General features: G+C 40.0%; 1 protein-coding gene across 5 annotated transcripts in view; it reads right to left on the bottom strand.

The window, feature by feature from the left end:
• Nucleotides 1–25,741, bottom strand: part of ADGRG6 (adhesion G protein-coupled receptor G6) — a 175,485-nt gene that overhangs the window by 43,881 nt on the left and 105,863 nt on the right. For all 5 annotated transcript variants that reach the window (XR_003999617.1, XM_030556456.1, XM_030556457.1 and 2 more), the window contains 6 exons: nt 22,461–22,603; nt 21,468–21,582; nt 15,531–15,592; nt 11,645–11,852; nt 10,884–11,049; nt 2,803–2,943 (listed from right to left, as the gene is read on the bottom strand). Coding sequence is in view for 4 of the 5 variants with exons in the window: in XM_030556456.1 (XP_030412316.1) it covers nt 2,803–2,943; nt 10,884–11,049; nt 11,645–11,852; nt 15,531–15,592; nt 21,468–21,582; nt 22,461–22,603 (835 nt within the window). In the remaining variant the exon portion in view is untranslated. The remainder of the gene's footprint in view (nt 1–2,802; nt 2,944–10,883; nt 11,050–11,644; nt 11,853–15,530; nt 15,593–21,467; nt 21,583–22,460; nt 22,604–25,741) is intronic.

Genomic DNA, 25,741 nt, shown 5'->3' with positions numbered 1-25,741 from the left:
AAAAGCTTTTAGGCAGGAGAATATAAGAGGTATAAAAATGAAAGGATTATGTGGCTGGAACTATTATAGGGATCTGAGAGGAAATGTTGAGTATTTATATAGTATTCAATACAATTCATATAGACTGTACCATTTAAAAATACTATCTTCATAGGCTCAAAATAGAGTCTTTTAAAATCAAGTTTTCATATAAACCTTAACAAGCAAGATAATTATAGTGGAGTGTAAGGTAATAGCACCAAATACAAATTAGCATTCTCTCAAATAGAGAAATGGCATAGCCAACACCAGTGGAGATTTTTGTTCAAAATTTTGAACTGCATTCATTACATATTTTTACACTAAGAGAATAAAGTGCTTCATGCACCAAACAGTAAATTTCTGTTGATTGAGATGTTCTGCAGATTATTTTATATTGTAGTTTATTTGTATAGGAAGTGACCAGTATTTAATTGTTTTCATAATCAGAATCCAGTATAAACTAGCTGAAATAATCAAGCAGCATTAAGTGCTCTTTGGAAGCCTCTTCATGAAAAAGTATTTGACTATCTTTCGATAGCACAAGGACTGATGTTGTTTGTTTAAAAGTGCTTTGAGATCTAGAGATGCAAAGCACTATACAAGAATGAGGTGGTCTTATTATTAATATAGTATCAGTATAATATTAGTACTCCAAGGAAAGATGGGAATGTTAGTCTGGATTAGGCTGTCATTTTGAAATGAGAATTTTCCCTTCTTCCATCTAGCCACCTCCAGAAAGAATCCCTCCTCTTCCTCTTCTAGTACTCCTCCTTACAGAATGGCAAATAACTCTTCACATGTGATTTAGCTAGGGCATTTAGTCTCTTGTGTTTAGGACATGTCTGAGCACATCGTGATTTCCTCAAACATTTTTATGGCTCAAAAAAATTTAACATAAGTTTTTGACATTTTAAAAAAAAATTCTGGATGGCTTGTCAAGAGTTCTCAGTGAGTGTTCAGTACAGACACTCCCCGAGTTACGTAAACCCAACGTACACAAATCTGAGTTTACGGAAAAAGTTCCGTAAGATAGAAGTAGGAGGGTTTTTTTTTGTGTGTGTGTGTGTGTAATGGTCGGAGATACGTTTCTGACTTACACAAAATTCGAGTTATGCAAGGCGTTCCAGAACAGAACGTTTGCGTAAGTCAGGGAGCATATGTATTCACTGTTTGTGCTGCAAAGTCTCCCGCATCGGTGAAGAGGTCAAAGCTCCTTAAAGGATTGAAACTTTGGCTACTTGTGATTGGTCACAAGTTACTGTTTCTGTTTCATGATCTGATGAATGCATAAATGCTCACATGTGCAAATGGAAAATATGGTTTTTGCACATGCTCACTTTCTCAAACGTCTGACCCAGCACACCTAGGCTGCCTAAATGAATTGTTTAAAAAAGTAAACTATTCCTGAAAAAATTGCTTGCAGTATTCCTGCGGCTCTACGTTTTTATTGTCTTCCTATCAAATATATCTTTCTTACTGACAAACACATTCTAGTACAACTCAGGAATACATGGGAGGAAGTCAGACAGATCAATTATATACTAATCTGGCGTCAGGAGTGTCATTTGTCTTTTGAGAGGGTATCATTAATTGTAAGTCACAATCATTATGGTTGAACTTTGCCCCTTAATATAAAATATGAAGAAACCATGATTAGTCATGACTAATCATGATGGAGCTTCTGAAGACCAAGCTTAGTGCTATTTATTAAGATAGAATGTTTTATCATTGTATGGATTAAGACAAAACCTACTGTTGTATGCTTCTGGTTTCTTAACTCACATCTGCAGATACCGCAGGGTGTATTTCAGAACGCAACTATGGGTCACATGTATTTTGCTAGCCTAGATTATCTCAAGTATCTCAATACAGTGCCAATAAAAATGATAATATACACACAACACAATACCACAGAGTCCTGCGGATGCACAAGAGCCAAAGGTCATTTGAAATACTAATGGGAAAATGAACTCAAGCCAAAAACACTGTTCATTATGAAAGCTATGTTTGCTTCTGAATGAATAAAATATATTTTGAATGTAGAGTTACTTTTTTTCCAATTGTGAAGATCTTCCTAACTCATTGGTGCATGAAGACCTGGAAAGTGATTATAACCTGATCAGACTTAAAGAAAAACAAAATAACTAGATCCCCTCAGTTCTCCGATCTCAATATCACTAACCTTATTGAGTAACCATTTCCTCTCAGAAAACCTGTATATGAGGTGTAAACACACTATATCTGGATTGAGAAGGCGTATCTGTGATGGTCAACAGTAAAATTAACATGCTCTTGTATCGGTGGAATTAACCCCTGTGCAAAGTACCTGCACAAAGGTATCAGTGGGATTTAACTGGTACATTAGCCTTGTGCTGATCTTCTGCACAGGGGTAAATTTCACCCTGGTTGATCACTTAAAAAAAAAAGGAAGAGAAATAATTTTAGGCTCAATGCCAAGCTGGTGTAAAACAGTGTGGCTCAAATGAACACAGTGGAGCTATGCCAATCTATGCCTATGACCACTTGAATATCAATTCCTTCTAGACTATTATGAGCAGAAGGAAACTTTCCTTAGAATTGCAGTAAGATCTTTGATGTAATGAATAACCTAAATACTGTGGTAATCTAGTAATTATTAATATGCAATATTTATTCCCAATGCCTATCTCTACTACTACCATATCATTTCCATAACTCATGAAATATTGCAAAGTGATTTTACTTTGGCAGGCTCACTTGTTTTAGTCCATGTGAAATTGGTTCAAGCATATTTGTACTTGCCTGGAAAAGTCCATTTTTGTTGAAGAATGTAAACTGAGCCCTAGATACAGCTTCAAACTCATCTTGACTTAAATTCTTCAGTAAACTTGAGGGCAGAACAACAGAAGCCAGGGCATTTCCTTGAGTCTTGTCAAAATCTAACTGTTTTATAAAAAGAGGAAAGAGCAGGTCAGACAAAAATGAAATCAACCAAAGTCCACTGAATCTGCGCACACTCCCTGCAATAGTGTCAAATGTGATTTGAACAAAAGACTATAATAACCATTAGCATAAATATAGCGTAGCGCTAGATGAGGATTGATACAGTCCAAAATAATGTTCTGGTATGGTATGTTTTTACATCTTTCTTGTGGGAGTCCAGGCTTGAGACACATTATTATTCGTATTACTGTAGCATCTAGGAGCACAATCATGGACCAGGGCGCTGATGTGTGAGGTGCTGTACAAACAGAGAACAAAAAGATAGTTCCCATGCCCAAATAGCTTCAAGAAATAGACAAAGCTAATCTCCAGCTGCTGTATTGATCCCTTGGGGCCCAGAGCAGTGAGGGTAATTTACAGCACCCTTCATGTTGCTCTCACTTATGCCCAGGAGAACAATCAAGCAGTAAGGGAGCACACTGACCAACTTTGCCTTTGCAAGGAATGTTTTGTACTCCTTGGCTATTGTTGCAGAGCTGGGCCATTGTTTCAGGGACACAACACTGCTTCAGTTTACACGTAATTCATGTTTTGATGTGTCTTCACTAGAAAATGTCCCTCTTTCTAGTGTGGCTGTGCTGGTGCTAGAGGCAATGTGAGCACCAGTGTGGGCAGGGCTCAGGCATTTTTACTATTGAATCATGAAAATTAATGCTGGCTGCTATCCACATTAGCACTTAGAGTGCTGCAAGCACCAGTACACCTATCCCTTTGCTGGGAAAAAGGGTGCAGGATTTCCAGTGTAAGCAAAGCCTTAGAATATTTTCTTCACAATCACACGGGCTAGAAATATTTTTCTTTATAAAATGAAAGCTTTGACCTGGAGCACAATTCTGTATTAAGGGGTTGATTCTGTGGCAAACTCTACCAAATCACAGAATAGATGGGCCCTGGCTATATTTAACTTGTCTTAAGAGACATTTTTAGCCATTTTATGTTAACAACACTGAAATAAAAGAGCATTAATGGACATTTTTCCCGCAGTTTTTTGTTAAGATTGTGTTGTACTGACTTTTTGATATACATGTAAATTGCTAGAAGGTGGATTTTTAGTTCACCATCTTTAAATATGTCATTTCCCCATGAGAGCAACAAATGTTTCCATTTAGCAGCTTCTACATAACTCATATTCAAAATTGGTGAGTAAACAACATGTTTCCTTGTGGAATTTTGTTTATACTGACTAATGCATAGTAACAATAGTGCTAGATTAATGTCGTTGTTTGTCATTTAGAAAAGATTTAATTCTCTCCCTTTTGAATTCTGTAATAGCTTATCAGCATGTCCAGTTTCCGTGTGAAACAATCTGGGGAAGAAAAATACAAAGATTTTTTAAATTACATTTAGGGTCACCAACTAGATATGGCAAAAATAAGAAATTCCTTGGAGTCAGAAAAAGGATAGACTACACAGGAATGTGTCAAACAGCTAGAAGCCCACTCTGTCAATCAATCCATCAGTCCATACAATCAGGTCCTTATTTCGACAGTCAGCACTGTCATATATCTGAGAGCCTCCTCTTTTCTTGTAACTACAGTGGAAGAGGCAAGAGACTTACAACTTTCTGAACAAGACACTGAAATTAGCAGACAAGTAGACATGGGAAATATTGTAAGAGTGCCTACGAATATAAACATATATTACACTAGTTTAGAAATTCATGCAACAGAGCCATTAGCTGGGACTGAAAAGGTCAAAAGCACTATGGTTGGTATTTAAGGCCTAACGGCTAGAACACTTGACTTTGTTGAAAGAACTTTTGTAAACAAAAGAAATTATACTATCATGGGTTAAACCGCTATATTATTTCCTCAGGAACGTTCTTTCAAGAGTTGTCTTGGCACAGGAGATTTTGGAACCTACAATATTTCATTGTGTCTGGTAACTTTATCTCTAGAAGCCCATCTCTAAACAGGAAAATAGAACTGGCCAACAGAAAAAGACGTTGTCATAAACAGATAGCTAAGGGTTAATGTTCTTTTACCTGTAAAGGGTTAACAAAAGGAACCAAACACCTGACCAGAGGACCAATCAGGAAACAAGACTTTTTCAAAACTGGGTGGAGGGAAGTTTTGGGTGTGAGTTCTTTGTTCTTGTCTTGGTTTGGTAACCCTCTCGGCTCTGAGAGTGATCTTTCTATCTCCAAGCTTTCTAATCTTCTGTTTCCAAGTTGTAAGTACAAGGATAGTAAGACAATAGGTTTATATTGTTTTTTTGTATTTACATGTGTGTAGTTGCTGGAATGTGTTAAATTGTATTCTTTTTGGATAAGGCTGTTTATTCATTTTTTCCTTTAAGCAATTGACCCTGTATATTGTCACCTTGATACAGAGACCAATTTTATGTCCTTTTTCTTTCTTTTTATATAAAGCTTTCTTTTTAAGACCTGTTTGAGTGTTTTTCACTGGTTAAGGCTAAGAAATGAAGGGAGGGGGAAAATCTCTTTGTGTTAGATTTACTAAGCCTGACTTTGCATACCCTCTGGGTGAGGGGAGAGAGAGATTTGATCTCTCAGTACTTGTGTTTCAAGGACTTGAAGCAGGGAGTATCCTAGGGTCCCCAGGGCGGGGAAATCTGGGAGGAGATAAAGAGGGGGAAGGGAAGTGGGTTATTTCCCTTTGTGGTGAGACTCAGGGCATCTGAGTCTTGGGGTTCCCCAGGGAAGGTTTTGGGGAGACCAGAGTGAGCCAGACACTGGAATTTTTCTGGCTGGTGGCAGCGATATCAGATCCAAGCTGTTAATTAAGTTTGGAGGTTTCATGCTAACTTCTCATGTTCTGAACTCTAAGGTTCAGATCTGAGTAGGAGAGTTATGACATGAGTGACAGCAGTGGGATAATATAAGAATCCAGAAGCCAGTAGGAATATTATTTTCTTTTTCTCTGCTAGGGCTTTTATGCAGAGAGAAAGAGTTTGGGTTTAAAAAGAGTCAGAGAGAATTTTTTTTTCTGTTCTCTCAGTTGCAGTTTGGCTTGCATATTAAGCAAGGAACTATTAAGGTTGACAAGGGGTCTTTTGTTAAACTATAGCACTCTGATTGAGAGTTAAGTACCCAGCACAACACACATGCAAATAAAGTGGTTTTTCTGGTTTACTTTACATTTAAAAGATTAGCTAGAGGAAGAAAAAAAAAGCACTGTTGCTAGGCAGACCCCAGGAGACAACAGAGAGCCAGCAGTTCAAACAATAAACACCAGAGGGCACCGCAACACAAGAAAACAGGAACCATGACTTCCAAGGCAAAAATGGGGGCAAAAATCAAAGAAGCAGACCACAGGCGACAAATGGGAAAAAGAGAAAAAGAGGTGGAGCTGAAAGAAAGGGAAGAAAACATCAAACTGGCAGCCTACAAAAGAGAGCAAGCAGCCAAAGATGTAGCCCACCAATGAGAGAGGGAGAAACACCAACAAGAAATGGAAAAATAACAAAAACAGAGTGAAGAGAGGGAAAAAGAGAGAAAGCATGAAATGGACTTGGTGCGGGCCAGGCAGGATGCTCCTGCCAGTCCTAACAACCCTCTGCCAATGATTGTTCCAAATCACAGGAAATTTCCCACCTACAAGGCAGGTGATGACACTGAGGCCTTCTTAGAAAATTTTGAAAGGGCCTGTCTTGGGTACAGCATCCCTGAAGACCAGTACATGGTAGAACTGAGGTCACAGCTCAGTGGACCCTTAGCAGAGGTGGAGCTGAAATGCCAAAGGACAGAATGAACCATTATAAACTGTTTCAAACCAAGGCCAGATTCAGAAGGGGGATAACCCCAGATCATGCCCGTCGGCGTTTCAGAACTCAAAAGTGGAAACCAGATGTGTCATTTCCCAGACATGCCTACTACGTTGGGAAAAATTATGAGGCCTGGATATCAGGAAACAATGTTAAATCCTTGGAAGAACTGCACCTCCTCATACAAATGGAGCAGTTCTTGGATGGTGTTCCTGAGGACATAACACGGTACATACAAGATGGGAAACCCAAAAATCTCACCGAGGCGGGGGAGATTGGAGCCAAATGGATGGAAGTGGCAGAAAGCAAGAAAGCTACTGTCAAGGGGAGTGAATACCCCAGGGGGCACACCGACAATAAACCCTACAACCGAGGGCAGCCAAAGACCCCACCTACAACCCAAGGAAAGCCACAGACGCCCTATTCTTCCACCTCACCAGTCTCCAGTAACTCACCTCGACCCAGTGACCAGTCAGCTGGAAGATGCTTTAAGTGTAATGAACTGGGACATATAAAGGCCAACTGCCCAAAGAACCCCAACCGAGTGCAGTTCATTACACCACCCTCACACCAAAGATCCCCAGGCCCAGATGCCTCTCAAATACCCTTGGAGTGAAGGGAAATTTTGAGAGTGGGTGGAAAGAAGGTTACTGCGTGGAGAGACATGGGGGCACAAGTGTCAGCTATCCACCAATCCTTTGTCGACCCCAAATTCATCAACCCAAAGGCCCAAGTGACAATTTACCCCTTCATGTCACAAGCTGTAGACTTGCCTATAGCTGAACTGCCTGTCCAGTACAAAGGCTGGTCAGGAATGTTCATAAATACTCTTGTGAATGACATATTGGTATTTGCAACCCTTATTATCTGCTTACTGTAAACATTTGAAAGAGTGAATATTTATTGACAACAACGCTCATGGACATTAAAATACTAGAGCAAAGAAATATGTGACTGTATTACAGCTTCTGCAGCCATTTTGGAAAGCACTTATTATTCCCACAACTGATTTGAATAACTATCAGTGGTTCATAGATAATATAGGATCATTACAGGGGACTCCCACTGTTTATAAGCTTACGTCAACCAATCACATGTATGATAACTCAGAGGGTGCAAATAGCAATAGCAACCAAAACATAGGCTACAGAACTACAAGACATACAGGCCCTGTTCACAAACTGTTTATCAAGCATTTGTGAAGAACACACGCATTTGTAAACATCACAAGCTGTTTAGGAATAATACCTGACAGACAGAACACAGGGCAAAATTCATCTGGTAAATTGTCCTCAAAAATAATTTGGCTAAGGCTAGTAGAAACTCTGCGTCTACTAGAGATGTCTTATTAGGTTCAGTGAAGAGAATGGAAGAGGTTTCTCTAAAAATAGGGATATATTACAGGACCAATTTAACAAAATGAATTCCCAAATGCTAACAGTCAAAGATTTGGCAAGAACTGTAAAGATACTTGACTGAAGTACAATTTCTTCAAGCTTCTGCGGATAGATTTGCTTGATATCCATCTTAAGAGAGGAAAAAAATAAAACATGTAGCTTGAGGTTTTTAAGATTCCCTAAAGATCATCACAATATTTGGTAGAAGTTCTTGATCTTGTGAAAGGGAATCTCCACCCAGAGAGAAGAGAAAAATTCTTGCCTAAGAAACATGGAAATACAAACTGTGACCGCAGATGTTGAGGAAATTGTTGATGGGGAAGGGGCTAAGAATTGTCAATAAGCTGTTGGAAGTGTAAAAGCCTGAAAACCAATTCAGTGTTCCAATAGGAACATTATTAATGAACTTGTCTTTTCTTATGGCACAATCTGGATTTCATTATTATTTAAACAATCCTGTAATAAATTATTCCAGGGCAAGAAAATATTCCTGGATGTCCTCATGCCACAGATGGTATTTGTTATTATACATGCCGGACATCCCAGATCTAAATGTAGAATTTTTCCTTTCACCTCCATAAATGCAAGGTGAAAACTGAATGATAACTGTTCCTTTTCTTTTATAAGACTCAGCAATCAAGCTTTATTAATCACAGAACTTCCTCATCCATTTACGCTAAATTTGATTTGGAGAAAAATGGGCAAAATTCTGTGAGTGAAAATGAGTGAAACTCCATTAAAATAAATGTCACGGGGCCTACTCACACCTGCAGAGAATTTGATCCTTTGAATTTTAGCTCCAGAAGATAATATAAACAATATTTAAAAATACTATATTTTATGATACTGTTATTCATGTACATCTTGCCATAAATTTGCATGGTACTTACAGAAATGACAAGTTATTTATTAGGAATAGCAAGTTTACACCAACAGAGAATTTAGTTTCTCATGTATATTACAGCAAAATTATTCTGTTACACTATATTGTAATGATTTGCATTTAACTGTTAAGCACAACTTTATGTTTAAATTATGAAATTAGCTCCTCAGGTCTGATCATTTGTTTATAATAGAAAGATTTTTATTGTGTTTTTTTTTTCCTCTCACCTACCTTCACCTACACTGCAGACTTACACAGAGACTATGTGTTTGGCATGTGGTCCAGTGGGAGAGACATGACAGTTCATGGTTAGGGCACTAAAGAACTCAAGATAAATTCCCTGCTCTGCCACAGACTTCCTGTGCGATCTTAGTCAAGTCACTTAGGGCCAGATTTTTACATGTATTTATGTGCCTAAAGAAGAAGACAGGTGCCTGGTGGGATTTAATGGGAGTGAGGTACATAGGGGCTTTTGAAAATCCTACTAGTTGCTTATCTTCATTTTTAGGCACCTAAATACCATCAAAAATCTGGCCTCTAGTCTCTCTGCACCTCAGTTCCCTATCTGTAACAAATGGGAATAGCTCACAGGGATGTTGTGATGAAAAAGACATTTAACAACTTGAGGCCAAAATCAAAGAGTTGGTGAACATTTATCTCCTGCTGGAGTTAATGGAAGACGCATGTGCACAGCAGAACTCAGGGTTTGGCTCAGAGTAAGCAGAATTATTAAAAAACTGTTGGAGGTTTCCATATTGATCCATGAAAGCTTGTACCACAACACCGATGAAGTCCTTCATGTAGATACCATCTTGGATTTACTCTGCAGGAGGATTGAATGCAGACTTCTTCTTAGGAAATTTCGAATACTTAATTCTGTTTAAAATTAGATCACAGAGTATATGTAGATCTGAGAAGTAAAAATATATAATCCATCTCTATGTCTGAGATGAGAACACCCATGTTTCATTATTTTTCATGGATGATACTAAGATACACTAAAGTTCAATCAACTTCTTTTAGTCATCTCTAAGAAGAATTTTAGATACAATAGTGACACATTATTGGAAATCTGAAATTCATCATTTTTCACTCACTTGGAAGTGTGTAATAAAGCAGGTGGGGCATTTTGTTGATATAGTGAAATTGCCCTGGGTTTAATGCTTGCTAAATATTTCGTAGGAACTTCTGGTCCTCAGCAATATGATGTATGAAATCAACAATATTATTTTTATAGGCAGAGATACCAATATCATCAGCTGTTTTTATATCAGTAAAGCAACACTTGACTGAAGAAACATCATCAGTTATTTGTAAAAGGTAGTTACAAGTGACAATCATATGGAGCTGTTAAATGTGTGTTGGCTAACAGATTGCCAAAATCTAATTCAGGAGACGGGTTGTACAGAAGATTAATAGAGGATATTTTCCCTCCTCATTTTTCCAAGTAGATGAAAAAATGGAGCTAGTTAGGAATATGTCAGCAAAACATTTAAATTTGTAACAGTCACAATTTGGTCTGGATTTCCTATAACTCATGGAAGTACATCGCTACCTCGATATAATGCCACCCGATATAACATGAACTTGGATATAACGCGGTAAAGCAGTGCTCCCGGGGGAAGGAGGGGCTGCGCACTCCATCGGATCAAAGCAAGTTCAATATAACACGGTTTCACCTATAATACGGTAAGATTTTTTGGCTCCCAAGGACAGTGTTATATCGAGGTAGAGCTATACTAAATTAAGCTATTTGAAAGAATGCAGGAGAAAAGGTAAACCCAACTGGGTTCAGTGCTCCTGTATCATACCTAATAAATAATAAGTAATAATTCTTAACATTTTGAGTTCCAGTGTAAATGTCTGTTCTGTACCTGAAAATCTGAAGCATTGTTCTGGGGACCAACACTGAAGGAGGATCCACTAAATGAAGTTGAATTAATAGAAGAAACTCCAAGTGCCAGGTTCCGAGTTGAGATGCTCATGGATGGTCCAGTGAACTGAATCTTTAAGGCTAAAGTATCAATAGTTTTTAAAGCTCTAAAAACAAAGAAAATTATAAACAAAAATGTTGTTTTTATATATCTATATCTATATCTAACTATATACATATAAACAAAACAGAAGAGATGAGAAGAAAGAAAAATAATGATGAAACCAGTAATACAGCATCAGGAAAGAAAATTACTCTTGTGAGGTTTGAGTCCATTTCTGACACTAATTTTTGTAAACCCAGCAGGAGATTTGATAAATTGATCTCTTTGGGCCAGAGCCTCAAATTATGTAAATCGACATAGGTATTGAAACCAGTGTATTTATGCTGATTTTCACTAAGGAATGATCTGTCTGTCTGTCATTTCTGGCTACAGAACAATATTCCAATAATATTTAAATTCATATTACAGTTTCACTTATTATATCAAAATAGTTAACTTTTTGTCAAGCCCCTTAATTCTGAGACTTGATATATGTCCCTTGGAAAAATGTCTTTCAAGGGACTTAATCAAAAGTCTAAGGTAGGTTGGCTGTAGCTTGTGTATCTCTATTTAGAAAGCTTCAAGTTTTTATGATCCCATGCCCCTACAGGTAGTAAAACACTTTCTCAACCTTCTCCCTCAAATTCAGAAACACTTACTCAGAAGATGATGCTGCCAACACACTGTCTGAACTCGTTAAAATATTGGAAAAAATTGTCACCACAGTAGAACCCAAAGATGCATCAATTTCTTCATCGTTCACAATTTTTTTAAGTTTCTGGACAACATCATTGACTTTGTCAGAGGTCAGCTGCTGCCCTTCACCAGTGAGATTCAGAAGTTGATTGGCTATATCAGCTGCATTTTCTGTGAGAACATTGGTAACAGAGAGCAAAAGGAGAAAGAGATACATGTGAAGAGCACTTCCTGCTTGTTGATTTACAATGTATTCAGTGCTAATTGAACAAACATAATAACCAATCAACATAAAGTATATAGGATGAGCTGAACTTATATAATGTACTTCTCTGTTTCCTCTTTTACTAATTTTATCTGGGTTTATACTCATTTAAAGTAGGAAAAGATTAGAGTGGATGAATGAAAGAAGAGAAAAGAGGGGAAAAAGAATGAAGATAAGAGTATTTCCTTCCCTTCTCTCCTTTCCTGCCCTTATCTTATACTCTTTTTCTCTTTGGGAAAACCACATTCTCCTTCATCCCTGAGACCAAACTGTTGGTCTCCTGATGCCCCAGTTCCAGGAGAAATTTAACTCCTTTTTGGGTTCAGAAAGTAAAATCCTGACCCTATTGAAGTCAACTGGAATTTTTCTATTGAGTTCATTTCACCCAGAGCCTACGTATGAATGGCATGACAAGTAAATCTCATACAAGGGCTTTTTCTGGTAAGACAAGATTGGGTGTTTAATATGGTGGCAATGTGGGCCACATACAAATAGTGGTATAAATTAGACTTTGGGCATCCGTTGGCCAGAAAACTAGTATAAAAGGTCAAGCCATGTAATCTGAAAAAAATTGGCATTCTACAAGTGTGCTGAAAAAATTATTTGACAGGCTAAGGAGGTAGAGTGATGAATGTAGGAGAAAAAAAACTATAAACAAATCACCTTATCTACACTCACACATTTGTTATTTTTCCTGAGATACAACCACCATTGCCCCGCTGGCTAACATTACATTCATTTTACATCCGAGAGCCTGATTCTGCACTGCCTTATCCCTTGTATGGTCACTTACACCTGTGCAAAATAAGTTCAAACTGGGTTTAAAATGCTACTAAACAAGAATTCTGTACTCCTATGTTCCAATGACTGTACCCACTGGTGTACACAAAGAACATGACTCCAATTTACACTAAGGCCCTTTACATTACTCTGGCATGTAAAAGGGCCATAAAATGAGTATAAATGTAATTTATTCCCACTTTAAAAACAGTGTGATATAAAGCTGTCTTTGTGTAAATGAGAATAAGGCTCCAAGAGTCCAATCCAAAGCCCACTGGAATCCTTTCCATTGACTTCAATGGCTTTGAATCAGGCCCCAGGTACAAAACGTTGGAAAATCAGACTGGAACAGACTGTCAATTTGATGCAAATTAACACCTGCCCCCAGTCTTGGCATAAACATTTAACTCATGGCACTGAATTTGATCCAGGGACTGTCATGGATAGGCTGGATTCAATTTATTGTTTTTTCATAGATTTTCAATATTTACTTTGTTTTTTTTTTAAAATATTGAAACAGCTTAGTATGAGTGAGGGAGACATGCCGGCATCAGGTGAGGAAACCAACCACCAAACACCACAAGAATGCTTCACAGTATTTTCCCCAGGCATTGAAATTAGGGGTGTGTATTAAAATTTACAGGGGGATGAGACCATGAGGGCAAAGATGGGCTGTATGTCACCATAATAAAAACTGAAAAATGTTTCACAACCCTTTTATTACTTTAACACCTGTTTTAAAATCATCACACATATTAAAGTTGGCTACTCAGGCCTTCTGTGAAGCATTATATCTACATCCTTTCTGGTTTCTTGTAATTTTCACAACTTTTTTAATGAACTTCTTGAATGAAGTGTGCTCATCTTTCGTGGCTTCTTGTGTGTATGGTACTTCCCGTCCTTCAGCTGATATGCTCATTTGTTCATTCACATGATGAAGCAGAAGGAGACTTTATTCAAAGCACAAAATTCTATTCACTGATGAAAAAGAATGCTCAGCTGGAGCTGTTGTGACTAGGGATAGCAAGAGATGAATTCCTACTTCTTTCATCCCAGGAAACAAAGCACAAAGATCAGGTTAACCCACCAGTGATGATAAAAAAGAAGTTGAAGTGAAATCCTCATTCATTCGTCATATGACATTCCACTCTGTATTCAAATTCTCTATCACATCACAGCCTAATTGCTTATTGAATTTCATCCTATTTCCTTCAGACCATGTCTCCAGTCCAGATCATTTTGAATTTTAATCCTATCCTCCAAAGCACCTGCAACCCCTCCCAAGTTGGAATCATTTACAAACTTTATACATGTACTCTCGATGCCATTATCTAAATCACTGACGAATATATTGAACAGAAGCAGACCCAGAACCAATCCCTACAGGACCTAACTCGATATGCCCTTTCAGCTTGACAGTGAACCTCTGATAACTACTCTCAGGGAACAGTTTTCCAACCAGTTATGCGCTCACCTTATAGTAGCTCCAAGTTGTATTTCCCTAGTTGGTTTATGAGAAGGTTATTTGAGACAGTATCAAAAGCCTTACTAAAGGCAAGATATACCACATCTACCACTTCCCCCATCCACCAGGCTTGTTACCCTGTCAAAGAAAGCTTTTAGATTGGTTTGACATGCTGTTACTTATCACCTTATTATCTTCTAGGTGTTTGCAAATTGATTGCTTAATTAATTGTTCCATTATCTTTTTGGATACTAAAGTTAAGACTGCTCTGCAGTGTGTTTAGGAGAGATTATGGTTACACTTTTCTCTGAGAAAAGCTTGTACTCCACCATGTCTTCCAGAAAAGTTTGCAGCTCCATCAAATACACAAGCAGCCATCTGTTTAGTGTTCAATTTACAAGCATTTAACTCATTTAACCCATGGGTTGTCACACATGCAGCGGATGTGTCTTCTATAACCTGAACATCTAGAAATGTATCTACGGGCCTACCACTGACATCGAGATAATATATGCAATGACTTAATGCTTGATGCCAATTTGCATTGGTGCATTCATCAGTCATGTATGCAAATGTTTTGAATGTGGTGAGATAGTTCTTCACTTTTTCAACTGCTGAGTCTTTCACTGTTGCATTGCATGCTTTTAATCAGTCAGTTGAGTTTCTTGCAGAAAGATAGTGAGCATTAGACAATCTTGTTCAGAAACAGTGTCCAATTTCAGGGTTAACAAGTGACAATGAACTTAACATTGGCCTCCAGTTTGTATTGTGTGGTATTTCTTGCTTACGTAGGAAGTATTATGCCAATAGCTGTGTTTATTCACATAAACGGTGTTGTGTCTGCAGCATTCTTAACATCCTAATTCAGTACTTCTAAAACTAGTTTTTACAATGATTGGCTTATAAGGCTTTCTGCATGTCGATGCAGTCCAGAGGCTTGTTTCGCAGCCTTTTCATGTAGTTTGTCAGCATCTGCTTTGTTGATTGGTCTGGCAAACCAAGCTCCTCCAGTTTTACCAATTGTAGCAGTGGGAAGCTTTCCTTCTTTGCAATCTTTTATGCAAGAGGTGCACCAATACATGGGAAAAGTTTGACTAAGAAACATGGGAAACTGCCTTTAGGTTGTGGAGACACTATTTCTTCAGTGTTTTGGGCTGTTGCAGATACACCACTTGAACCTTCAGATGACATGTTGGTATATTCTTTAGTTCTTGGTATGTTCTTCATCTTGGTTGAGGGTGATGGGAGAGTTTGGGGGGGAGGAGTACATTGTCCCTGAGGGGGAGAGGGGATGTAGAGAAATTGCTCCTAGAAAAAGGATGAATATCAATACACTTACCTGTGCAATTTCTAAGATCAGGTTGGCCCCAGTATGATGTATAGTTGTGCGGGTTTAAAAAACTGTGGAGGAAAAAAATAGACAGAATATTCATTTATGCAAAATGTGTCATATTATTCAGAATAATGTAGCATAATAAAGCTGGATGTTTCAAAATTCATTTGTAAATTACACAGCATCATGTTACATTAAAATTACAGTCCTGGAAGCAACAAAACTACAATGAAAATTAACAAGTGTGAAAGGGTCAGGCCAGATGGCTACAGGAGAGTGATAGAAGGCAGATATATTAGCCCCAGGTTAAGTAGGTCCCCTTTCCCTTGGTAAGGTAACATGGAAGGTTCCAGAACAATCAGGAACTTTCTGGAAACAATTAAGGCAGACAGGCTGATTAGAACACCTGCAGTCAATCAAGAAGATGCTAGAATCAATTAAGGCAGGCTAATCAGGGCATCTGGGTTTAAAAAGGAGCTCACTTCAGTTTGTGGTGCACATATGAGGAGCTGGGAGCAAGAGGCGCAAGGAGCCGAGAGTGAGAGGGTGTGCTGCTGGAGGACTGAGGAGTACAAGTGTTATCAGACACCAGGAGGAAGGTTCTGTGATAAAGATAAAGAAGGTGTTTGGAGGAGGCCATGGGGAAGTAGCCCAGGGAGTTGTAGCTGTCATGCAGCTGTTACAGCAGGCACTATAGACAGCTGCAATCCACAGGGCCCTGGGCTGGAACCCGGAGTAGAGGGTGGGCCCGGGTACCCTGCCAACCTCCCAATTCCTGATCAGATACAGGAGGAGTTGACCCGGACTGTGGGTTCCACCAGAGGGGAAGATCTCTGAGGCAAGCAAATCCGCCAATAAGCGCAGGACCCCAAGGTAGAGGAGGAACTTTGTCACAAAAGATATGACTGATATTGGGAATTTGTGGTTGATTGTTGTATAACACCAGTGACATCAACAATAGTGCAAAAAATATATGCTCCATGGGCCAGATCCTCCGTTGGTGTGAATTGCCATAGTTACATTGTCTCCAATGAAGCGGTGAGGATTTACACTAGTTGAAGATCTACAGTTATATTTCAGGAGTGATAAAAGCACCTGTGTGGTCTATAGCATTCCTAATATGTCCTGACCAAATGTTTTGAAGAGTAGTTGAAATTTTCACATGAAGTGCCAAATCCTGCCATTGTATTTTAACTTTAACTTAGTTAGGCTTTGAATCAGCCTTATGTGAAAAGAGCAGTGGCTGTAAGAAGAGTGTGAACAGTTGCAAGAAAGCTGGACACAAACATTCCGCCATCCTTGATCCTGTGCAAGGATAGGCAGGCAGGCAGGTTTCTAAGATGTGATAAAGGGTATGTGACAAATCTGAGAAGTATCCCCAGGTTAAAGTATCACTGACAAGTAATCATTTAAAAATTCTGTTATTAAAACCTCACAGCAATTGTCATAAACAGATAGCTAAGGGTTAATGTCTCTTCCACCTGAAGCACCTGACCAGAGGACCAATCAGGAAACCGGATTTTTTCAACTCTGGGTGGAGGGAAGTTTGTGTCTGAGCCTTTTGTCTGTCTGCCTGCTTTCTCTGAGCTTTGGAGAAGTAGTTCTGTTTTCTAATCTTCTGTTTCTAACTGTAAGGACAAAGAGATCAGATAGTAAGTTATATGGTTTCTTTTCTTTGGTATTTGCATGAATATAAGTGCTGGAGTGCTTTGATTTGTATTCTTTTTGAATAAGGCTGTTTATTCATATTTCTTTTAAGCAATTAACCCTGTATTTTGTCACCTTAATACAGAGAGACCATTTGTATGTATTTTTCTTTCTTTTTTATATAAAGCTTTCTTTTAAGACCTGTTGGAGTTTTTCTTTACTTCAGGGAAATAGAGTCTGTACTCACCAGGGAATTGGTGGGAGGAAGAAATCAGGGGAGATCTATGTGTGTTGAATTGGCTAGCCTGATTTTGCATTCCCTCTGGGTGAAGAGGAAAGTGCTTTTGTTTCCAGGACTGGAAACGGAGAGGGGGAGTCACTCTGTTTGGATTCACAGAGCTTGTGTCTGTGTATCTCTCCAGGAGCACCTGGAGGGGGGAAGGGAAAAAGGATTATTTCCCTTTGTTGTGAGACTCAAGGGATTTGGGTCTTGGGGTCCCCAGGGAAGGTTTTTCAGGGGGACCAGAGTGCCCCAAAACACTCTAATTTTTTGGGTGGTGGCAGCAAGTACCAGGTCCAAGCTGGTAACTAAGCTTGGAGGTTTTCAAGCTAACCCCCATATTTTGGACGCTAAGGTCCAAATATGGGACTAAGGTTATGATAGAAATAGATTATTTCCATGGATTATATTTCCAAACTATGGAAAAAACACTCTATAGCCCTGTAATAAAAGACGGTATCATAACTCATACGCACAAGTGGGACAAATTAAGGCAACCTTAATTCTGGCATATCCTAACTACTGAGTGCTTGACATAGCATATTTAATACTTTTTTAATGTAGTTTTGGGAAATATAAATTGTAACCTGACATTGTCCCTCTAACATTTTTTCTATGACTGAGTATGAGTTCCACACATCATCAAAAGCACGGCAGTAGGTTTCACTGATGTGCTAACCAACATCTGGTTACCTCTGCACTACCAAATCTGCGATTAATACTGTACAATGTTTGCAGGCCACATCAGTCTTCTGTTGCTCTGGGGTTTGCTTAGGACCCAGTGTCACAGAGACATTACTATATTTAACATTTTCCTCCATGCCTGGGACAGGTTAATCTACATAGGCTGTCTATTTGAGCCTTTTTTGAGTGGTGGGATCAAAACATCACTGAATTTCTGCTCCACTGTCATTTTTCACTTAATCACGCCCACCATTTTCACACCAGATGGCAGGATGCTTACACATTTTGGCTGTGCATTTCATCCTTTGTAAACCACACACACACACAAATCTTTGGCATCTTTTTGTTTCTACAGTGTAGCAACTGAGCATGTAGTTGCCTGCTTCTTTTTGTTCCTAGTACTGGCAAGAGTTACTGGAGACTGCTAGGCAAGAATAGCCTACTACGAAGCAGAATAAAAATTTTGGATTAGAAATATTTTATGCTGACAATCAAAGTTATTGTGTAGGCCCCAAATGAGTGTGCAATAGAGATAAGCAGTCCTGGGGCAGTAAAGGCCAGGAGCTTCAATGTGTAGTCACTCAGTGGCACACACATCAAAACAGTGTGACCCCTGCCCCAACTACTTTGCAGCAAATGTTGTTCAATCAGAACCTAATGGTATTTGTACAAGATTAACAGGCTGAGGAAGTAAGTTAGTTAAACACAAACTCTGGTTGTTTTCCTGTCTGGCACAAAACCTTGAGGCTGATGTTCATGTTGCCATGTTGTTTCCAGAAAGTAAAAGAGCTGGATCAGCCTTCTCAGCCCATGTTCCAGCTACAATGTAGGCAGATAAGGCTTTTTACAGCTTTAAAAGTATTCATTATTAGCCTGTATTATTGCTTATGGCTATCATATTAACTATAGTTATTACCATCATTGGTATCACCATCACGCCTAGATTAAAGCCTCATTGTGATAGGTACTGTACAAACATTCAGGAAAGGACAGTCTGTGCTTTGAAAAATTTATAGTCTGAATAGAGAAGACAGACCAATACATGGAAGAAAGGCAGGATTATTACCCCCATTTTACAGCTGGGGAATTGAGGCATGGAGAGATTAAGTGCCTTGTTGAAGCTCACACAGCAAGTCTCCTGAGTCCCCAGTCTAAATCTTAAAACCTCCAGCCTAAAGCCTTAGCCACATCTTTACTCCCTGCTACTACTAACTACTGCCAAACTGCCCATTTCAATGCTGTGGCTGAGTTGGTCTCAGGAAATGAGAAAGACAAGGTAGGTGAGGTAATATCTTTTATTGGACCAACTTCTGCTGGTGGAAAGAACTAGCTTTTGAGATTCACAGAGTTCTTCCTCAGGCCTGGGGAAGATAACCAGAATGTCCAAATTAAATACAAGGTGGAACAGATTGCTAAGTGGTTCACACACAGTGTAGAAGACCACTAAAAATGAAACAGGCGATAAATATCTATACTATAGGACAATGGAGGGTTAGCAGGCAGTCGGGTGTGTTACGAATTGTTGTAATGTGCCATAAAACCAGTGTCTCTGTTAAATCTACGCATTTTAGTGCACTTTTCAAAGTATTTAATGTGAATCCAACTTTGCTTTAACTAGATGAGAGGTCTCAGAACCTACCAAATAAACCTCTTCAACTAGAATTCAGCTAAGAATACTGTCTGTGATGGACAAATCAGTATAGAATCCAGTTTACTATTGGTTTTGAAGTACTAGCTGTAGTAAAACATTATTTTTGACAGCTAAATAAAAGAATGATTTGAAGATAAACAGGGAGCAGATCTGTTAGGTAAGAAGATACAATTATAATTATTTTTTCACCAGATAGTATTTGCAGGTCTCATTACACCTTGAAGAAGTGATGTCTATTTGAATCTTTTCCTGGTTATTACTAATCAAGGAGATATCTCTACTCCAACAACACGTGCCTCTCTGTGCTATTTGGACCTGCATGTGTCACAATATGAAAGTAACCTCACTTTAAAATAACATGGATCCATTCATGGACTAAATCGGACACAATTTAAATGGCATACACACTAAAATGTGAATACTGAATATTGGTTTCGCCATTAGACAGCTCACAGCTTTTGACTATGGGTGGCAAGTTTGTAGAAATTTTGGTGGTGCCCAGAACCCGCCCCCCGCAACTCTGCCACCCCAGACTCTGCCCCCACCTGCCTAGGGCTCTGGGAGGGAGTTTTGGTGGGGAGGTCTGGGGTGCAGGTCCTGGGCTGGGGATTAGGGTGCAGGAGGGGTGCAGGGTGCAGGCTTTGAGATGGAGTTTGGATGCTGGGTGCAGGCTCTGCGCTGGGGCAGGGGGTGGGTGTGCAGGAGGGGGTGAGGGGTGCAGGCTTTGGGACAGAGTTTGGGTACAGGCTCTGCGCTGGGGGTGGGGGCGTAGAAGGGGGTGAGGGGTGCAGGCTCTGGGAGGGAGTTTGGAGGTGGGAAGAGGTGTGTGGGAAGGGGGAGGGGGTACACGCTCTGGGAGGGAGTTTGGGGATAGGAGGGAGTGCAGAGGTGAGGGCTGTGGGACGGAGGATGAGGGGTTTGGGGTGTGGGATGGGGCTTAGGGCTAGGGCAGAGGTTTGGATGAGGGCTGTGGGGTTGAGGATGAGGGATTCATGATGCAGGAAGGGGCTCAGGGCTGGGGCAGAGGATTAGGGTGCAGGGGGATGAGGGTTGGGGCTGAGGATGAGGAGTTCATGATGCCGGAGAGCTCAGGGCTGGGGCAGAGGATTAGGGTGCAGGGGGTTGGGGGGTTCATGATGCAGGGGGGCTAAGGGCTGGGGCAGAGAATTAGAGTGCGGGAGGATGAGGGCTGTGGCTGGGGCTGAGAGGTTCATGATGCAGGAGGGAGCTCAGTGCTGAGGCAGAGGATTAGGGTGCAGGGGGATGAGGGCTCTGGCTGGGGATGAGGGGTTTGGGGCATTGGAGAGGCTCAGGGCTAGGGCGAAAGGGCAGGGTAAGGGCAGCCTGCCCTGCCATTAAAGGATGGGGGGTGCTAGGACCCTGGGGCAGCAGACAGCAGTTCTACCGGGAGCTGCTCCGCTTAGGAATGTGCTACACCAGCAGCAGCACAAACAGGCACAGCGGAGGATGTGCCGCTTTGTTTCAGGCAGAGATGTGATGGTGGGGAGAGATGCATAGGGGAGTGGAGGCCGGGGCCCAATCCAGGCAGGGCCAGGGGAGAGACTCAGCTCCAAATATTGCTGGAGCAGGGCCCCCAGCCCTGAATATTCCTGGTGCCTGAGTACCACAAAAGTATATAACCTGCCACCTATGCTTCTGACAGGTCTTCATGATTACTTACCATGTTCTTGATGCAATCTGGACTGAGCTCCCATGGCACAATGTAAAGTTGGTTAAAGTGGGTCTAGTATCTGGCCAGAAATAGTTCAGAGGGTTTTCTTCAGCTGTACATTTTTCTACAAAACAACAATGTACATAAATGAGAACAGATCTTAACTTTTATCAAGTAAATTATAGCTTAATTTATCAGTCTCTCTGGCATCACATTTTTTTACCATTCTGCTAAAGATCTTTTCTCCAGTGGGTGCCTGCAACATGTTTTTAAAGGTTGGGTGCTGTACATTGTACACCTTTGTCCTGGACCTACTAGGCCAGATCATCAGCTGCTGTAAATTGGCATAACTCCGCTGAAGCCTAAAGAGCTATGCTGAGTTAGCAGCCGAGAACTTGGATATCAGAATGGCAATTTGAAACCCACAGACCAGTTGCTGAGAGTCCATTGATGGCCCTATTTGTCTGGTCATAATTTTTATCTGAATTAGAAGATACCAGATTTCAGTCTGCAGAAGAGGAGAATGACGGGGGATCTGATAGTACTTTCAACCTCCTGAAACGGGTTCCAAAGAGATGGATGGAGCTAGACTGTTCTCAGTGGTAGCAGATAACAGAACAAGAAGTAATGGTCTCAAGTTGCAATGTGGGAGTTTAGGTTGGATATTATGAAAAACTTTTTCACTAGGAGGGTGGTGAAGCACTGGAATGGGTTACCTAGGGAGGTGATGGAATTTCCTTCCTTAAAGGTTTTTACGGTCAGGCTTGACAAAGCCCTGACTGAGATGATTTAGTTGGGGATTGGTTCTGCTTTGAGCAGGGGATTGGACTAGATGACCTCCTGAGGTCCCTTCCAACTCTGATATTCTATGATTCAGTACAATAGGGAAGTTCATGTTAGAGCCTTTAGTGTTCACTAAATAGGGGGAGCAGGGGAAGGGACTTGTTTTGGGGCGAGCAAACAAAACCTGAAGAATGGCAAAGTTGAAACTTCTTTACCTACCTACTGGATCAACATCCACTGTATGGACCCTCAGTCCGTCCCCTATGGTTTCATTATTGCTTATGAGTTTCTGTCGGATGGCTTCCTCTTCTAAACTGATGTTGTTGGTAGAGTTGTAAACCAGAAGAGCCCAAACCACAAATCTGCAAGGAAAATTATCCCAGTGTTTGAATCAGAATGAGATATAACAAAGGAATCAGGGTTTTGAAATTAAAATATCCAACCAGCTTAAATAAGATTTATGATGAAGGTACCTGCCCATATTTTAATCTCTATATGTCATGAGAGAGACCGAGCAAACCATGTCTATCTCAATATGGAGGGAATAACTCAGAAAATATTGTTCCTTACCTGTAAATTAGCCTTCTCTTACACACATAGCCCTCCAAACCTGGCACTGTTGGGAAATCCCACCAGCAGCTACTATTATTGAGGCAATTCTCTAAAAGATCGAAGGTAAAAATATTAAAAGCGCCTAAGGGTCAGATTTTGAAAGGTATTTAGGTAGCTAAAGACGCAGATAGGTGGCTAGATGGACTTTCTAAAGCATCTAGATACTTTTGAAAACCCTACTTGAGAACTATCTGTATCTTTAAGTGCCTAAATACTTTTAAAAATCTGGCCCTTAGTGACTTAGGAACCAAAGTCCCATTGAAAGTCAACAAGATTTGGCTACTAAGTAATTTAGTTACTTTGGAAAATATTACCCCCTAATTAGGAAAGATTGGCTGCTTAGTCGAATAGAAACAAGTAGTCATAGAATAGTAATAACTGTTTGGGACAGAAACCCATTGATCCTTTCTTGAGCCTTGGTCCCTCTTCTGTGTGGGAATTAGAACAATATCATCCCCTTGTCCAGACTCATGGACCTTCTGGATGCAGGATATCATTGCTGGCCATTCAGATGGAATGGTGAAATGAAAAGAGGGGTCCCAGTCAGACTTGTTCTAAGACAAGAGAGAAGTCCAGGTCATAGGGATAAACAGCCAATGCTCAAAAACCTCACCAAGATATGTGAGTACCTCAAGGTATTGGAAAAATGCTTAGAGGAGAAACAAGATGTCCAAGGGTTGCGCCAGGCTAGTAGTAGGAAGGCATAACACTGAACCAGGAGCCAGGCTCAATGATGGGCTCCTTGGACGCTGAAAGGAGAGATGCCAGTGCACAAACAGGCACATATTTACTGTTTATATAAATAGAAATATTTATTCTCTGCTCTTGCACTAGTAAATATACAGTTTTTCTTTTATATTGCTGAGCAAATGTTTAAACCTGGCCACTAGTCACACATTTGCCTTGGATGTGGGTGGCCCCAGTAGAGTTACTGCTGCAGAAGAATTACAGGTACCTCTAGAAAGATCATCCCTGCTGTGCTATCATACTTACCAAGTTCATCCTAACATTCCATTGGCTTCAACAGAATATTAATTCACAGCTATAACCTCATTAGGCTGTTCATTAGCAGACTATTGATACATGCTTAGGGTGCATTGTGAAGCATAAGGGTGACAGTGGTAAAGGGGTTATTATGGCATTTATTTCAGAGGAAGAGTGAGACCTGTCTAGGAGCATGTCAGTTTCAGCCCTTCTTCCTCCTACCAGCTAATCAGAATGTGACTTTGGACATTCAGCAATCAAAGCCATGCTCTAATGGCAACAGAACAGCAGGAGTAATGATAGATCAGCTATAAATGGCTTAGTTATTCTGACTATTTACAAGGAGGAAACATTGATTATGCAGCACTAATAAAGAACATCTGCTAAACTATTCTGTTTATCTGGCTTTTGATAACTCTTACAGCATATGCTGTACATATTGTGTAACATGGAACTCCTTTATATTTTGATATACATTACAAATATTAAGCTGCACAAAATGACTCATGTTAACCTGTAATAGATAATAATCACTTTAACTTGATTATTAACACAGTTCTGAGCTGATCATTTCCCTCTATTTTTGTAGCAGCCAGATCCCAGACAATGAACATTTTGATGTTGAAATACGAAATGTAGTTTGAATTTGTGAAATAGTAGGCTAATTTTCATGTAAATGTCAATGAGGAAACACTGCTTCAGTGATGTAATGATGGGTGATCCCAACCTTAAAACACACATTCATCCTTCACGATGTATCTTGAAGGTAGTAATACTATAGCAAATGGATGTTTATATGAAATTCCATTCAAAAATCATAATGACAAATTCTTTCACACTGAAATCACTGTGTACCGAAGAATAGACTCATAGACTCCATGACTGGAAGGGACCTCGAGAGGTCATCGAGTCCAGTCCCCTGCCCTCATGGCAGGACCAAATACTGTCTAGACCATCCCTAATAGACATTTATCTAACCTACTCTTAAATATCTCCAGAGATGGAGATTCCACAACTTCCCTAGGCAATCTATTCCAGTGTTTAACTACCCTGACAGTTAGGAACTTTTTCCTAATGTCCAACCTAAATCTCCCTTGCTGCAGTTTAAGCCCATTGCTTCTTGTTCTATCATTGGAGGCCAAGGTGAACAAGTTTTCTCCCTCCTCCTGATGACACCCTTTTAGATACCTGAAAACTGCTATCATGTCCCCTCTCAGTCTTCTCTTTTCCAAACTAAACAAACCCAATTCCTTCAGCCTTCCTTCATAGGTCATGTTCTCAAGACCTTTAATCATTCTTGTTGCTCTTCTCTGGACCTTCTCCAATTTCTCCACATCTTAGATTGTGATTATCTGGCATAAGTGTGGAAGATGGGGGAAAGATGAAGCTAGCACTAGCAGTGAGAAGCCCATGGAAGACCTGCTGCCTTCTTCACAAGTCAGCTGAGCGGAGCTGACACGGAAGGAGGAGGATAGCGCATGATGCACCCTGATCCAGAGTATAACAGAAGTGCAAGTATGCTTCCATCACTGCTACCAGAGTGATGAGTTTCCCTCAGGCACAATGACTCTTGGAGCTGCCACCAAGTAGGCCATGTCCTAAAAGCCACAATATAGCCCCAAAGGAATGCACTACATACGGTAAAGTAGATCACACTGAAATATAAATAATCAATTATTATTACAGCAGAGTTTTCTTTTGTCTCTTATTCCTTGTATAATGTTAATTGGCTGAACTAATCATGTATTTAATATGTCCTTTTTCAGAATGCAACTGTAGTCTCTCAGCTACCAAGTCATTATTAATTAGCTTTGCTATCATTGTAAACTTATTGTTCAGGGTTTAGGAATCCATTTTTTAAAAATACATAGAGTAAAATTATCAACAGCACCTAAATGTCTTAG

The sequence above is a fragment of the Gopherus evgoodei genome, chromosome 3 (assembly GCF_007399415.2).
Source record: "Gopherus evgoodei ecotype Sinaloan lineage chromosome 3, rGopEvg1_v1.p, whole genome shotgun sequence".
Lineage (NCBI taxonomy): Eukaryota > Metazoa > Chordata > Testudines > Testudinidae > Gopherus > Gopherus evgoodei.
The sequence above is the reverse complement of the archived record's forward strand: the minus strand, read 5'-3'. Positions and strand labels throughout refer to the sequence as shown.